This window comes from Syzygium oleosum, unplaced genomic scaffold, assembly GCF_021117445.2.
Source record: "Syzygium oleosum isolate NSW1041296 unplaced genomic scaffold, Sole_v2.1 Sole_v2.12, whole genome shotgun sequence".
In the NCBI taxonomy this organism is placed as follows: Eukaryota; Viridiplantae; Streptophyta; class Magnoliopsida; order Myrtales; family Myrtaceae; genus Syzygium; species Syzygium oleosum.
The window spans coordinates 4710586-4726267 of record NW_026607496.1 but is presented as its reverse complement, the minus strand read 5'-3'; the positions used below and the strand labels follow the sequence as shown (position 1 = coordinate 4726267).

The window sequence follows — 15682 nt, the reverse complement described above, 5'->3', positions numbered from 1 at the left end:
AGTAAATTTATAGGAAGGATGATATTTCCTTAGCCGGCCTACGTTCATTGTCTATCGGGAGATTGCACATAAGGTCTTTTGTCAGTGTTTAGGCCCATCTCACCAGGTGTATTCCCCGGGACATCTTTGTCCGTAGTCAATCTATCAGACAAGTACAAGAATGGGCAAAAATGACAAATCACACACATCGGCAGCCGTTCAAAATCTTAATGCTCGAGTTTTTAACTCGTGATAATCCCCTTTTTGTTGCAAAAATAAGACATTATGTATCCTATCTTCTGTTGTGCTAGTCTGAGTCCAAACAACTGAGTTTGATATGCAAGAGCCAAATCCAACTACCGGTACGATGTTTCAGATTATATTATGCTCATCTTTATGTAGCGAGTCAGAATAAGAGTATGTTTGGTACCCCTTTCCTGCAGCAATTGTAGCCGTAAAAAAAGAGGTGCTATACCTTTTTATGGGCAGGCAAACTACTTACGGTTGCCCCATTCTCAAAGTTAACGATTTATAACAAATTTTAGTAAAGCAGTCATTCTTATTTTTGAGGTATTGCTACTTTAAAACGTGTATCATTAAACATACACGTCATGATACTTTGCAATACAATGAAAGCATAATACAGCTACAGCATGCCCATAGCTCTACCATGCTGCATGGGCAATTATATATCTCTATAGGCTTCGCTTGTTTCGTGGAAAATTGATGATTTAGAAAATATTTTCCTAAAAATGATCATTTGTATCGCTTACAAATAAGAATGAACGAAAAATATTTTCATCATCAATGAAATTATTTAGACATAAATTGTAGTCGACAATGAAATTATTTTTCATTGATTAATTATTTCAAGCTATATAAGTAATCATTTTTAGGAAAATATTTTCTGAATCATCAATTTTTCTCAAAATAAATGGAGTCATACTTTCACTTTTCCTGCCATGAGACACGTGGCATAGGCAAATCAACGAATCAAACACGTGAGAACAGTGAGACCCTACTAGCCTAAGCACCTTCTATCTATTCAAAACAATTACAAATTGGGCTTTGCTAGCATAACAGTCTTTTGGCCACTGTTAGACCTATCAAACAAGTGGGTCGAACCAAAAATGGTTCCACCCAAATAGACCCAATGACCCATACCCGACCCGACCCATACTCGACCCATACCTGACCCTACCTATATTTCTAAAATACTTTCATATTTAACTCAATTTAAGAAAACTCGAACCCAAACTGAGATGAGAGTGCAGAGCGAGTGGGGGCAAGATTGAGTGAGGGCGAGAGAGATGAATTGAATTTAAGTAAGTTGTAAACCCATTTATAACATATTTACGACCCATTTAACACTCATATTATATTTATATCCATTTATGACCCATTTAATGAATATAACTAACCCATTTATGATCCATTTACTAATATATAGGTTAAGAAATGGGTTTATGACCTATTTTGACAGGTGTAGCCACTGTGAGAGTAACAATATGTTGTGAGCCATAAATTCTTGAAGGAGTGGACCCCACAATAATTTATAATTATATGTTTTTTTTGTCCAGAACAAACTGTTATTCTCACGGTAGATAAAATACTATCATCCAATCATTTATCTTACAAATTTATATCCAAAACATTTGAACAGAGGGCAAGCAACAGTCCAAGTTCAATTCAGAAAGCTAGCTAGAACAAACCTTGCCGGCTTGATTAAAGGTCGGTTCCGGAAAGAATCGGGTAAATTCGCAAGTAAAAAACTTGGAAACTGACTAGGTTTAATTCGGTTCAGTACTATTTGGAAATTTAACCGATCAAGTTTATTTCATGAAAGAATTTGTTTTGAACAAGTCAAGACTTTCTTTTTAACGACAATTTTCCTTTATTAACAAATAAAAACTCAAAGAATAAAAAAAATAAATGATTCACGGCCGAAATGAACAAATTGAAATTAACAGGGAAAAAAAATAGAGGGTTGATTCCAAGTTTTACCCGGGAGCCAACAAATTTGAAAGACAATCCCGATTCGATTCACATTTTCAATTCTGAAAATAAATACCCGAACCATATTCACCCCTAATTCTAAAGAAACCATTCCCTCTATTGCATATAATTGCCTGATAACTTCCCATTCTTCATGCAGTTTGTAACTTTTTGTAGCTTTCAATCACTCATTGTTAAACTTGAGCAAATAGGTGGGTTGAGTGAAGCTTGAGTTGAGCTCACCATGGTCAAGAAGGTTGGCCCTACGCGGGTCGAACCTTTTCTGGCTCCAAGTTGCAGAACTAACAAAATAAAAAGTGGCCCAAAGCCCGCCCAAATGAGCTCGAGATTGTTTTCACGGGTGTCAGAAAAAAATATGAGTTAATACTGTGAAAAATCTCAAATTGGTACGTCTGTGATAATTTTACTCCAAACTAATTTTTTGACCCCTAAAAACCCCAAACTAGTATACATGTGATAAATTTACCCTCATTTTATTTCCGTTAAATTTTACTGTCAAATTATTTTGTTAAATGACACGCGGCAATTGACGAATGTACCAATTTTATGTTTTACCCTCCGTTTGTCATAGACGTACAAGTTTATGATTTTTTGTGATATTAATTTAATTTAATGGAAACTAACGGAGGGTAAATTTGTCACAAATGTACCAGTTCGGGTTTTTGGTGGTCAAAAAATTAGTTTGAGGTAAAATTATCACAAATGGACCAGTTTGTGATTTTTCGTTATATTAACCCGAAAAAATATAGGATGCACGTTAGGGCACGAGTCCTTCCTTTATCTCTGCATAAAGTGATTTTTCGTTCTTTCAAGAGTAAGACTCCCGGTTCACCGTACCTACTAGAAACATGCTCCAAAACAATCCGACATGACAACAATTTGTTCGCAGTGGTCGATCGCTCCAAAATCTTTCCGTCAATTTCCCCTCTTATATATATCATCTCTTAAAAGATCTCTAAATTTCAATCCGTTGATTACGTATGATAATTATAATCAATCGCATCGACGGGAACCTGAAAGGATCGACCAATGTCATAGGTTGCTAAAAGAATGATTCAAATGTTCAATTAAAAATGACTGATTTTCGTTCATATTTTCTTGGGAAAATTTCAAATAAAAACACGAAGTACCCTCATTTTTTCAAATGAAGGCCTAAAATAAATTTTCTTTCAAATAAGGGCATGAATTGAACATTGTTCCAAATAAGGATCTAAAGTAAAGCCCTTCACCGAGGTCAAGGGCATTTTCGTCTTTTGATTTTTTCCCTTGTTTTCTTTTTTGTTTTTTTCTTTCTTGGCCGTTGCCTCATCGCTGATGGGGCGTCGGCGATGGCCGACGACCACAGGCGAGAGGGCAGCCTCCTGCTTGATTTTCTCTTTTTGTTTAAAAAAACTTTTATTTTTTTAAATTTTTAATCTAATTTAATCAAAATTTATGTTAAAATTATTTTTGGATGAAAATGCTAATCGGTGGGGTGAGGCCTTTATATTTGAAACAACATCTATTCCATGTCTCCTTATTTGGAATTTTCTCTATTTTCTCGTTGTTTTCATACACTATCGAGGCCCGCCTAGGCCAGCGTGCCCAGTCTCCCATCTTCTCTCTCCCACGCAACTGCCCCACGCATCGTCGTCATCTTCATTATCCTAATAAGCCTCTTTTAACTCTCGCAAGACCGACCCACACTCAGTCAAAGCAACGCAGAGCAAAGATCAGCTTCGTTTCTCTCTCCCTGCCTCCTCCTCCTTGTCGCCCGGTCGTCTCCACTCTGCCTCGCCATGACTGCTCACACGTCTGCGAAGCCAGGTTGGTGTTAGCTAACTGTTAGCCCGGCTGGGTGCTTTGCAGGGTCGAAGCTCTGTCGGGTTCGGTTAAATTTTAGATTTTTGCTACTGGGTGTCTGCAATTCTCGAGGCTCTGTTGATTTGTGCGCGCGCAAGATCCATTTGATGGAAAAGAAGCATCTGGGTCATCGATTAAATCCTCTCTCTATCTCTCTCTATAGAGTTTGTATTGATTGGATTGACGAGAACGTCAAGTATCTGACAAGTCTTGTGATGTTCGATGGATTGAGCTCCAATTATCATGAGCTGCCCAAGGATCCGTTTGGACGCTTTCTCCGATGTTGATGTTAATGCTCAGAGTATTCGTTATGGGAATCATACGTAGCAGTAGCTTGGATTGCTTTGATTCTGATGAATGCAATTTGATATCATCCTTTCAGATGATCTGGAAAAGAAGGCGAGGAGTTCTTATTTCGGTTTACCGGGATTGGATGTTTCGGTTGGATTTCCTCAGGCAACTCCGGCTTCTATTTTCCCTCCTTGCAGTAAGAAAGATTGTTGTTTTGCGGCTTTATTGTGTAGTTCAAAGGCTCTGAAGTAAATTCTAGACATGCTGCTAACCCTCAGTCCCTTTCTGTTGTCCATGCAAGAAATACTTCTGTCCCTTATGTTTCTTCTTTCATATTTATGTGCTTCAGCGTCAGATTATTATCATTTTGATGACTTATTGACTCCTGAGGAGCAAGCTATCCGGAAGAAAGTTAGAGAATGTATGGAAAAGGAAGTTGCTCCAATCATGGCAAAGGTATGGATCCTGAATATTGTTCTTATGTGCAGCTAAAATGTGGTTGTGGTGCCTAGTCATGCCAGAATATTTAACTTTAACCATTGTCACTAACTTCAACCAAAAGAAAAAAAAAACCATTGTCGCTAACACTTGATACTCGAGGTTGTCTTATTTCTTATACTTTGCTTGAAAAAGTTTCATATCGACTTTTCCACCTTCAGTATTGGGAGAAGGCAGAATTCCCATTTCATATTGTTCCAAAGCTTGGCGCACTTCGTATTGCTGGTGGCACTATTAAGGTACTTTTCTGCTTTGTCAATATATCTGGCCCTGGCAGCTATGTGCAATTACGAAAATTCTTGTTAAAAAAATCCAGTATGTTGTTTCTTATTATATTTCACAATATCTATGATATTTGTAGGAAGCATTTGCCCGTAAAGATTTGGGTGTATAATGACAAGTATCTTCTAATGCATGATTGTCGACTTCATTTGCCATGTAACACGTCTTGGCCAATGTATATACAAGACGTATGCAGTTCACTTGGATTGAATGTTTAGCTGCTGCCATTTTTGTCATGCACCATAATTCAATGAACCTTGAAAAATCAGTCCCTTTGCTGCTTGATATTATTTTATGGTGACTGATGCTTAACTTGTTTTGGCTTTTTTTTTTTTTTGGCTAAATGCTTAACTTGTTTTGGCTAATTAGGGTTATGGTTGCCCTGGTCTCTCCATTACTGGAAGTGCTATTTCTACGGCTGAAGTTGCTAGGGTGGATGCAAGCTGTTCTACATTTATTTTGGTTCACTCTTCTTTGGCAATGCTCACTATCGGTAAGGACTTGATCTTCTATATCCTTCTTTCAATTTCCTCTGAGGGGTTTTATTGCAAGGTATTAATGCTAATTCTTGTTGACTTGACTATCAAGAGTAGCATTGTGTGGTTCCGAGGAACAGAAGCAGAAATACCTACCTTCTTTGGCGAAATTTGATACTGTGGCTTGCTGGGTAAGTGGACTGACTCTTAGGTCTGCAGTGCTTCTCATCATTACATTTGAAACTTTTTTCTCCTGAAGTCTAGCTGTTTGATTTTTCTTTTGTTATCCTTAGGCGTTGACAGAACCTGATTATGGAAGTGATGCAAGTGCTTTGAAAACATCAGCTACAAAGGTATGGTTTTCACCCAGTATACTTCTGATATCTAAAACAACACCAATCAAGAGAGAACAACTCTATGAATAAGTAAATATTTAATAAACGAAGAACCTTATTTAATTTGAAGTATTTTGTTTTACTTCTTATGGCTTTCTCACAGGTGGAAGGGGGTTGGATTCTTGAAGGCCAAAAGCGCTGGATTGGGAATAGTACTTTTGCGGACTTGCTGGTCATTTTTGCTAGAAATACTTCAACCAATCAAATAAATGGGTATGCTAAATGAGTTGGGATTTAGGATATCAGATGCTTGCTTGTCCAGCCGACACTTTAGTTTCTCTCATGCATGGATTCGAAATAGGCTTCTTGATTAGCATGGATTTTTGCTAAATGAGTTTGCATTTGTATTTTGGTTTGCTCTGAAGATAGGTTGGAAGTAGTATATTCTATTTACATGTTCACACAATTATATGCTCTGTTCTGTATGGCTCTTCTTGTTAACCCCTTAAGAAAAGAAGAGAAGAGGAAAAGGACATAGTTATCTTTCTCTCACACAGCCAGGGTAATGCAAATAGTGAACAACTATTATAACAACATAGATGCTTGATTGAGGTTTCAATCGTAGAGCTTTTTTTTTTTTTTTTTGCATGACTGGATTGCGAAAGCATATTTTAGTAATAGGTAAGAATGTCACAGCAGAATCTTCCATCTTGATCCGTGAGGATCAATCGAGATGGGATCAAGGGATTAATGAATCTATTAACAGGATAATTACTTGGATCTTACTTCAATAGTTAGCGGTTTGTTCTCATCTTCCAGATCTCCATATGATAGAATATTTAAATATTAAACTACACCTTCATCAAATAGCTTAAGCTTTTAGAATAGTTGGCACTGGTCCCACAAAATCTTACATAATATAAAAATAGGAGATCCTGAGTTCGAATATTTCCAACCACTATTCGCCTCCCCAATTACATATTTTCACACTTAGTACTTGGCAAAAAGACCGGACTAATCGTGATGGGGAGTGATAGAATATTGAAATATTAAATTACACATTCATCTAACAGCTTAAGCTTTTAGATCAATTGGTAGTGGTTCTACAAAGTCTTGCTGGATTTTTGTCAGCTTACATATTCTGCACATGTGGACATTTACCGAAGGTTGTTTGTCCTGCAGATATATAGTAAAGAAAGATGCTCCTGGTTTAACAGCTAGAAAAATGGAAAATAAAATTGGCCTACGCATTGTCCAGAATGGAGATATTATCATGAAGAAAGTCTTTGTCCCTGATAATGATAGGTTGCCTGGTGTCAATTCATTCCAGGATACGAACAAGGTACAAGGTCGCCATTTCCTCCTGCTTTCATTTGTTGGTCCTAGATATTCAGCGTGATGATGTGCTATTAAGTCAATTTGAAGGTGTAGCTTTCTTAGCGCCAATGTAGCTACAGTACATTGTCATCAGTGCTTTCAAGTCACTCCATCTTGAGATGTCCCTTTATAGTTCAGTACCTACACTGCCTCGGGAAAGTTGCCGAAAACCTCCTTACCCTTTTACTGTAGTTAGATGACTTAACGCTAATGCACACCTGAATAATGACATTATCCTTCATCAAATTTTGCCACTGGTGTGCTTAATAATCATATTCACTGGCTATTTACAGAATGGTCTATAGGTTCAATAGACTTAATTGGCAGGAAATAGATGACTAGTTCAGTGGAATTTCCAAGCAAAATTGTGGACTGGGTTTCCTTGTATTAATTATGCGAACACAATTAAAATGAGAGCTTGAGGTGCTTTTTCCGGCTTATCCATTGCTTCCCATGTAATGTAAATGATGTAGATCAGTCCTATGTCTCTTGTGATCATGATTGCAATGTATGGTAATGGTAGTTTTGTGGTCTTTCAGCCTAATCATGTGAGAACCGTGCGTTGAGGATTCGTGTTCTACTCTTATCTTTTAGTTTTTCTTGTTGTGAACTCACAACGCCGTTTTACTAGAAGATGGGACGGAATTACTTCTCTGAAGGATAATTTTTTGAAAAATGCTAAAGTTTCGCCCTTTGTTAATCCATTTGGACGTCTTCTAAGCTTGTTTCATGTATTGTACAAGTGCTTGGGTACTCTTACCTCTGTTTAGGTGTGTCCATGTTCATCTATTTCAATTTTAGAGTTAAGTTGCAGAATGTAAATGAGCATATTCTTATGTGAAACAGGTGCTTGCAGTTTCACGTGTTATGGTTGCTTGGCAGCCCATTGGAATTTCGATGGGTGTATATGATATTTGTCACAGGTGCAAACCACGTGATGGCTTTCTTTCTGTAGATACTTGGGAATGGAATTCAAATGACTTGCCTGACTGTTTATGAATGATTCAAAGGTATTTGAAGGAGAGGAAGCAGTTTGGTGCACCACTGGCCTCTTTCCAGATAAACCAACAGAAACTTGTCCAGATATTGGGAAATGTTCAAGCTATGTTTCTCGTCGGTTGGCGCCTTTGCAAACTCTATGAAAGTGGTAAAATGACCCCCGGCCATGCTAGCTTGGGAAAGGTAAACCTAATTCTTTTCTGCTATGTAATATATATCTGGAAAATTCACCATGCAGTTAAATTGGCTTGTGGATAAATTTTTATCTTCAGTCATGGATCACTGCGAGGGCACGGGAAACAGTAGCTTTGGGCAGAGAGTTGCTTGGTGGCAATGGGATCTTGTCTGATTTTTTGGTTGCAAAGGTTTGTTCTGCTTCTCAATTCTGAAGTTTCTGCATACTACAACAAAATGGTCAGCCTTCTTAACTTATATAAGATGGCGAAATGGATTTTCTTCTTTCCATTAATGCAATCTTGGGCTTTTAAAAATAAAGTACGTGCTGTTATCATACGGCACAGTCTGCATCAGATAACTTTGTTCAGCTCTCCTTACACTCAAAACTATTAGGGCACCTGGTGAGTGAATTATAAGGCCAAGAGTAAATAAAATTTGGAGGCCCAGTGGTTGCCATAGGCTTGAAATACTGTATCCATGCAATGCAAAAGTTGAAGTTTGTTGCTATTTATGGAGGATGACTCACAAGTGCAGAGCTCATTAATTCATGATCAAGGGAATTGTTTCTAGTTCCTTTGGAGCATGAACATTTAGTGGACATGGACATAAAATCCAGTCATGCAGGGTGGACTTTTCCTATTGGATAAAATTGTTTCGGTCGTCCTGCAGGCATTCTGCGATTTGGAACCGATCTACACTTATGAAGGCACTTATGATATCAACAGCTTGGTCACCGGCAGGGAAATCACAGGTTTGGCCAGCTTCAAGCCAGCTGCATCAGGTCGAAGAAGTCGCCTGTAACAGAGTAAATATCTTCCCTGTAACCTTCTACGGGGTGTGCTTGTTCATGCGGATTCTGTAAATCTGGGACCATGATAAACCAGGAAAATACTGTAACAAAGAGTCTTGATCGTTCAGACGGGAGCATAAATAAGTAATGCAGGTGTTTCCTGTTTACATCATGTCTGGCATAAAATGCACGGCATATCCAGACTCTTGAAGACTGAAAAATCACATTAGGTACTTGTGCCTGGTTCAATAGCCGTCGTCTACATAGGGTGTGAGTTGTTTCAAGCTGGTTGGGTAAATCTTCTTTCTTGTTCTTTAAAGATTTCTCAGGCATCAAACACCTGTATCGCCACTCATGATTTAGTTCCTGAGAAGATGGCGTGTGAATTGTGAAGATCTACTCTTTTTGCCTAGATAAATCCAAGTTTGAAATGTCATTTCAAATGTTGAACTAGAGGCATCGAGTTAAATCACCAAAAAATTGCGTGTTGGTAGGTTGAGTTCGAACAGACCTCGGCCAGGAAGAAATGAAAGAATCACATCACCTTTACCAACTGATCCGACGACAGAAACTAATGAGAACCAAATGCACTGGACTGATGGATGGTTTGAAGTACAAGCCAATTGAGATAGCATAGCCACTTCATATGCTTGATGTAAATAGGCAACATAGGGACCCTATACCTTTATATCTTGGCAGGTTGTCTGTCATACACTTGTATATAATATATGCTGATGGGGCACCCATCAGGGTGAAAATGTGCCAAAACCACACGGTTCTCAGATAACATGCCACGATTTTGTGCACAAATTGAATGATATAATATGGATCTTGGACAGTTGTTGTGCTGCACAAAATGTAAATACGATACACAAGGCGCATGTCCGTTGGGGATGTGAAGTTCTTGATGCATGTAGGCACATGGGTGCGACACTTGTGGACTATGACGGATAGTGAATCCTAGGTCATTACAGCCGACAGGGACATGGCAATGTGATTCCTTTTGATTATCCGGCTGACTGAAGTTACTACTGCAGGTGGTGATGCCCTTTGGTTTTGATTCAGCAAAGGCGAAAATGGCACAGAGCACGTACTGTTTTGAGAACAGGGAAGAGCAAAACATAGTTTGTCATCTTCTTTGTATTGAAAGAATTATATATGAAATGCTGATTATTGACTCATAATAATAGACATCGATTGGATATTGAAATTGGTTAAGATAAAAAGATATGACACATGAAAATAGTACGGATTACATCACATGCATGACATTGGATTGAAGGTCGTTTGTAGCTTTCCTTGACAGGGACTGATTACTTCAAAGAGGTGCGAGATGTGATACTACTGGTCCGATGTATAAGCGACCTGCGTGATTCCTTGTAATGCCTTTTCGTGCACCATATTGAGATTCCTGATTCTTGTAATGGACGAAAATGACTTGGTAGATTGCACTCTTTGATTGCTTGTCGTACATGACCAATAATAGTTTGTGTTGGAAGTACCAGAATAAGTAGAACTCGTCGAGAATTCTGGATCTACCGTTTGATTATACATTGCGTTACCAAAATCTACACCTAGCCGCAAGAAATTGTAGTACCATGATACTCGATTTATAACTGGATGCCAAAGTGCCAATTCGAACTCCGATCACAGAACACTTTGCTGTAGTGCTTCATGTACAACGCGACACTTAAATTGCCGGAAACATATCGAATTTGACCTGTGGAAGAGTCTCATGATCTCAAAGAACTTACAAAGCTTTTGGATGGTCGGGGAAGGCTGGATCCTCGATAGGATGAGAGGGAGTTCTTGTGGCTTATAACCTAAATGACACATCTCTTCTAGCTAAAGGGCCTAAGACACGATCACACTAGTCGAGGCCCAAAGCAGGCAATATCTTGGATGATCGGCTCAATGTTCCGGCAATGGATTACATAGAACAAACATCAACAACTATTTAATCCAACCTAATTTCTCAAAGCGTGACTAATTGAACTATCAATAAATTAGAGTAATGTAAGGAGATAATAGGCATTGTAAATGACACGATAATGGAATCGGTACTATCGCGTAGCTTCCTCTCTCTTCAGTTGCTGTGATACCCAAGATGCAAGATTTTGCTAGCTTTTAACTTACTCGCTGTTGGGATGCTTCAGCGCACAAACTCTCAACCCATGCAATTGTTTCTATTATCATTTGAAAGGACAACATCCTAGAAGGTCGAATCCCATGCAACTGCATTGCTTTAACTTCACTCCTACTCTTGTAAGCGAACCCCAGAAAATATATATATCATCCATTATCTCCTTCTCTCTCTCATGATCCCAAGTTCATCATCACCATCACCATCACCATCATCATCATCATCATCATCATCATCTTTTTCTTCTTCTTCTTCTTCTTCTTCTTCTTCTTTTTCTTCTCTCTCTCTCTGAGATACAATGTTGTCATTCATTCTAACCCTGAGCAAACTGAAGTCATACAGAGGAAACATCCCTTTATCTGTAGTCTATGTCCTGACATGCACTTGTGCACTTATAGCTCTCTTATACACAGAGAAGGTCTTTTCTCTCTCTTCCTTCTCCATCTTCCGACTCATATCCTGCACCAACAGAGATGCTATCCCTAAATACAGTTAAGTCTCGCTCTCTCGCTCTCCCCCATACACACGAGAATTTTTTAGCTAACAATTTGTGTCCCATTGATGCAGGGGTTGGAAGTGGAGAATATAGACCCGAGATCGACGGCGACGGCCGGTCCGAGTTCAACCCGGAAGAGTGCAATGACACAGCGAGAGGCAAGTGGTTGTTCAATGCTTCACTCAGGCCTCTCTACTCGGAACGGAGCTGCGCTTATCTGGAGAAGCAAGTGACCTGCAAAAGAAATGGACGGCTTGATTCGGATTATCTTCATTGGGAATGGCAACCAGATGATTGCTACTTGCCCAAGTCAGTTGAGAATTCACTTGGTTTTCTTTTTGGCCAGTGACATATTAGTTAGTTTGCTTGGTTGGTTATTACTCTCACATAAATCCAATGATACCTCCGATTTCTCTTTTTCTTTGGGTCATTTTCGAATGCTCTCGTGCAAGTCTAGCACTTGTGTGCAAAAGTAAATGTGTTGACTCGATGCACATACAATCTAGTTCATTCTGAACATGCTTGCGTCGGGTATAGATCGCAAGTCGATTGTCGTGGAGGGGAAAAAGAACCATGTACAACCCACTAGAATCCATAGCTAAGCTATGTATGTAAATTGTTGAGGCATTTTATTCATGTGATTCCTTTTCTCTCATCTATGCCAATTACTGTAATTTGCAGATTTAAGCCAGGAGTTGCTCTGAAGAAGCTTCGAGGGAAGAGGCTAATGTTTGTTGGGGACTCCATACAGAGAGGCCAGTGGATGTCCTTCGTTTGCATGGTGCAATCCATCATACCAAAGGACCAAAAGTCCCTCAGTCACTCTCGCTCTCGCTCTCACTTAGTCTTCAGAGCCAAGGTAATTTCCTAAACGAAGGCAATCGATCATTAGTCCAGTGAGCTCAATTTCACAGCCATTCTACTTTTTCCTCTTTCCTAGGTTAAATCAGTGGTCTGGCATAAGATTTTCATCTCATGCAACATATCTTTGCATCTTAGGAATATAACACAACGATCGAGTTCTACTGGGCGCCATTTCTGGTGGAATCGAACACGGATCAATACATCATTTCGGACCCAGATAAGAGAATATTGCACATCGATTCGATCTCCAAGCACGCCGAAAACTGGAAAGGGGTGGACCTCCTGGTGTTCAATTCCTACATTTGGTGGATGAGCGGTCTCCAGATTAAGTCACTGTACTATTCATTCTTTCCAGCCTCTCCAATAAACTATGTGTAATTAGAGCACAATGATATAAACATACTAACAAGTTTTTCGTGAAAACTATGCTATTAAGTAGTGTGAACATTACGAAAACATACTAATATCTATATCTATATAATCAAGCTAAAAGTGAGTTTTGTCGTGCTTTTAGTTTTTTACAAATACCCTTGCATTAAAAGTTAAAATGACCAGTTACTCTCTCTTCATCGAGTAACAATGATTCGATTTCGTCTAAAAATGATCTATTTCTCTTCATACGCAATCGATCTAAGATGATGCAGACGCGTATAGAGCGGGGTTGTATCTTTTTGTGTGAAGACTTGCTAATATAGTAGATGCAGGTGGGGATCGTTCGCAAATGGAGAAGAAGGGTACGAAGGGTTGGACAGAGTGACGGCATATAGACTCGCTTTGAAGACTTGGGCCAACTGGATCGACTACGCCATTGATCCCAACCGAACCCGTCTCTTCTTCACTACTTTGTCTCCCACCCACTTCAGGTCTCTCTCTCTCTCTTTCTCTCTCCCCCTAAATCGCATGAACTTTACGTGCACGGCGCGACCATTTGTGCGTGCTAAAAACTTCTGTACTCTGCCTATACAGAAGCGAAGACTGGGGCAATAAAAATGGCATCAAATGCTACAACGAAACGAAACCAGCAGTCAAGGTCAAGAGAGTGTGGGGCAGCAACAGAATGCCTGATGTGGTTTCCAGCATAGTGAAGAAGATGAGGGTCTCAGTCACTTTCATCAACATAACACAGCTATCTGAGTACCGGGTCGACGGCCACGTGTCGGTTTATGGCGAGAGTGGAGGCAAGGTATTGACCAAAGAACAGAGAGCCGATCCGTCACGCTACGCCGATTGCATCCATTGGTGCTTGCCCGGAGTTCCCGATACATGGAATCGGATACTATATGCCTATTTATAGAGACATTACAGATTTATGCTTGTCCCCAACGAAAGTTAAATTATATATGTTCATAAGCACCTGAGATTTCGACCTTTAGGTGTTGACCACCCTTTTGGAAAATGATTCAATTGGTCATGCATGTTATCGACGTACAGTAGACTTCTAACTTTTCTTATAGGTCTTCTGAGAGCAGAGTTCTGATAAATCGGTCATGTAGTTGAATAATCAACCAAACCATTTGCATATGGTTTTTATCTTCTTGGACAAGATTATATATATGAACTTCGATTGTGGAGAAGACCCAATCTAATACATAGCTTGCTCCTCGTTTACAGATCGTTTCAGAACATGAAAAATGGCGGATCATAAGCAGGACAAGAGACTTCAGAAAATCTGCACACACACAATCACCTTAATCATGTTGTAAAGCTTGTGTAGGTTAAAATTCGTCCTCTTGTATTCCTTTGGGGATACAAGCAAAACGAGGTGCTCGCCGGAGTCCACAAAACCTGTCTCGACTGTTCAAACGCTTCGCTCACGCTCTCAAAAGTCAAAAAAGTCAAAGACTCGGGCGGGTTCGACCCCATTCGCTCATTCTCCTGGTATGCTAATTTTAGCCATTGAAGGTCACTCTACCATGCTCAGAGCTTTTCACTGATCACAGAGTATCTTGGTCGAAGCTTCTCCGTTAGGCCATCAGGAATTGGAGCTGAAAGCGAGACGAGACGATCTCAAATCCTCAGTTTCAGTTGCTTTGCGGTGCTGTGCATGCAGAGCATACTCTGAGATCAACATGCTCCCAGATGGGACTTTCGTGAGAAAGACAAGCAGCCCGTTTCATCGGTGCCAAACGGCGACAGCAACAGCGGCGGCGACGGCCATGGCGACGGCGATGGCGATGAGCTCTCTCTCTCTCTCTCCTTCCTTATGTATTATATACTTGTTACAGAAGCTAATTCTTTGTCTGACTATAAAGGTAGTTTTATCAAGGACTAATGAATTGTTCCAAAGTAGCCTAAATCCCTTCATTCTAGTGGACATGTGGGTCAGGTTGCACTTTGAACCGTTGAAGTTAAGACTTCAAAAAATTTAAAGCACAAGAACCCAATTCTAACTTGTTCATTTTTTGAAGTATTCTTGAAACTCATGACATGGTTACATATGATTTGAAAGGACTCCCAAAGAATTGTACTTCTTTGGTATGGTTACATATGTGAATTTTTCTTCTTCTTTTTCTTTTGCTTTTGCTTTCTTTTTCTTTTTTCCTTTTTTTCCTTTTTACCTTCGTTGGCCATCGCCAAGCCTCGTCGATGGCTAGCGGAAGTTACTGGCCTCCCCTCGCCTGGCCCTCACCAGCCTCGGGCGAGGGACACCTGTGCTTGGGCTGGCAAGGGCCGCCCTCGCCGGCCCGGCAAAGGGTACAAGGGAAAAAAGAAAAAAGAAAAAGAAAAGAAGACGAAAAGGAAAAGGAAAAGAAAAAGAATGGAAAAAAAATTAGCAAAATTACCCACGTCAGTGCTGCTGGCAGTGCCAAATAGGACAGCCGGCACTAATACGCCACCTCGTCAGCGATTTCCTGCCAAAATTGACCGGAAGGATTAATCGCCACAGGATTTAGGACTACATTAGCAAATGAGGATTCGAGAGCCATCCTTGCATGCTATTTTAGCCATCGAAGGTCACTCTACCAAGCTCAGAGCTTTCAATGATCATAGTCGTTGACTCGTTGCATCAGCATGAAGTTGTGCTTTGGCACTTTACCAAAATCATTTTCTTTTTCGTGTTCTTCAAGAATGATTTGCTTTAGATGCCATCTTCTCTGATCCCTTATTCGTGATTTA

General features: G+C 39.7%; 2 protein-coding genes across 3 annotated transcripts; both read left to right on the top strand.

Annotated features, from left to right (window-relative positions):
* The first annotated feature begins 3586 nt into the window (after positions 1-3586).
* LOC115672323 (acyl-coenzyme A oxidase 4, peroxisomal) lies at positions 3587-9229 on the top strand. The gene is made up of 13 exons (XM_030594108.2): positions 3587-3801; positions 4220-4324; positions 4478-4584; positions 4788-4865; positions 5278-5401; positions 5502-5575; positions 5678-5737; positions 5883-5992; positions 6902-7061; positions 7943-8019; positions 8107-8278; positions 8368-8460; positions 8942-9229. The coding sequence occupies exons 1-13, from the start codon at positions 3774-3776 to the stop codon at positions 9071-9073; spliced, it is 1320 nt and encodes a 439-aa protein (XP_030449968.1). The 5' UTR covers positions 3587-3773; the 3' UTR covers positions 9074-9229.
* A 2061-nt stretch (positions 9230-11290) lies between these two features.
* LOC115672401 (protein trichome birefringence-like 3) lies at positions 11291-13961 on the top strand. Of its 2 annotated transcripts, none has more exons than XM_056316599.1 (6): positions 11291-11696; positions 11773-12010; positions 12383-12560; positions 12701-12900; positions 13270-13428; positions 13532-13961. In XM_056316599.1, the coding sequence occupies exons 1-6, from the start codon at positions 11504-11506 to the stop codon at positions 13857-13859; spliced, it is 1296 nt and encodes a 431-aa protein (XP_056172574.1). In that variant the 5' UTR covers positions 11291-11503; the 3' UTR covers positions 13860-13961. The 2 variants fall into 2 exon arrangements, with proteins under 2 accessions (XP_056172574.1, XP_056172575.1); XM_056316600.1 differs by having other exon boundaries at positions 11490-11623.
* Positions 13962-15682: the final 1721 nt, after the last annotated feature.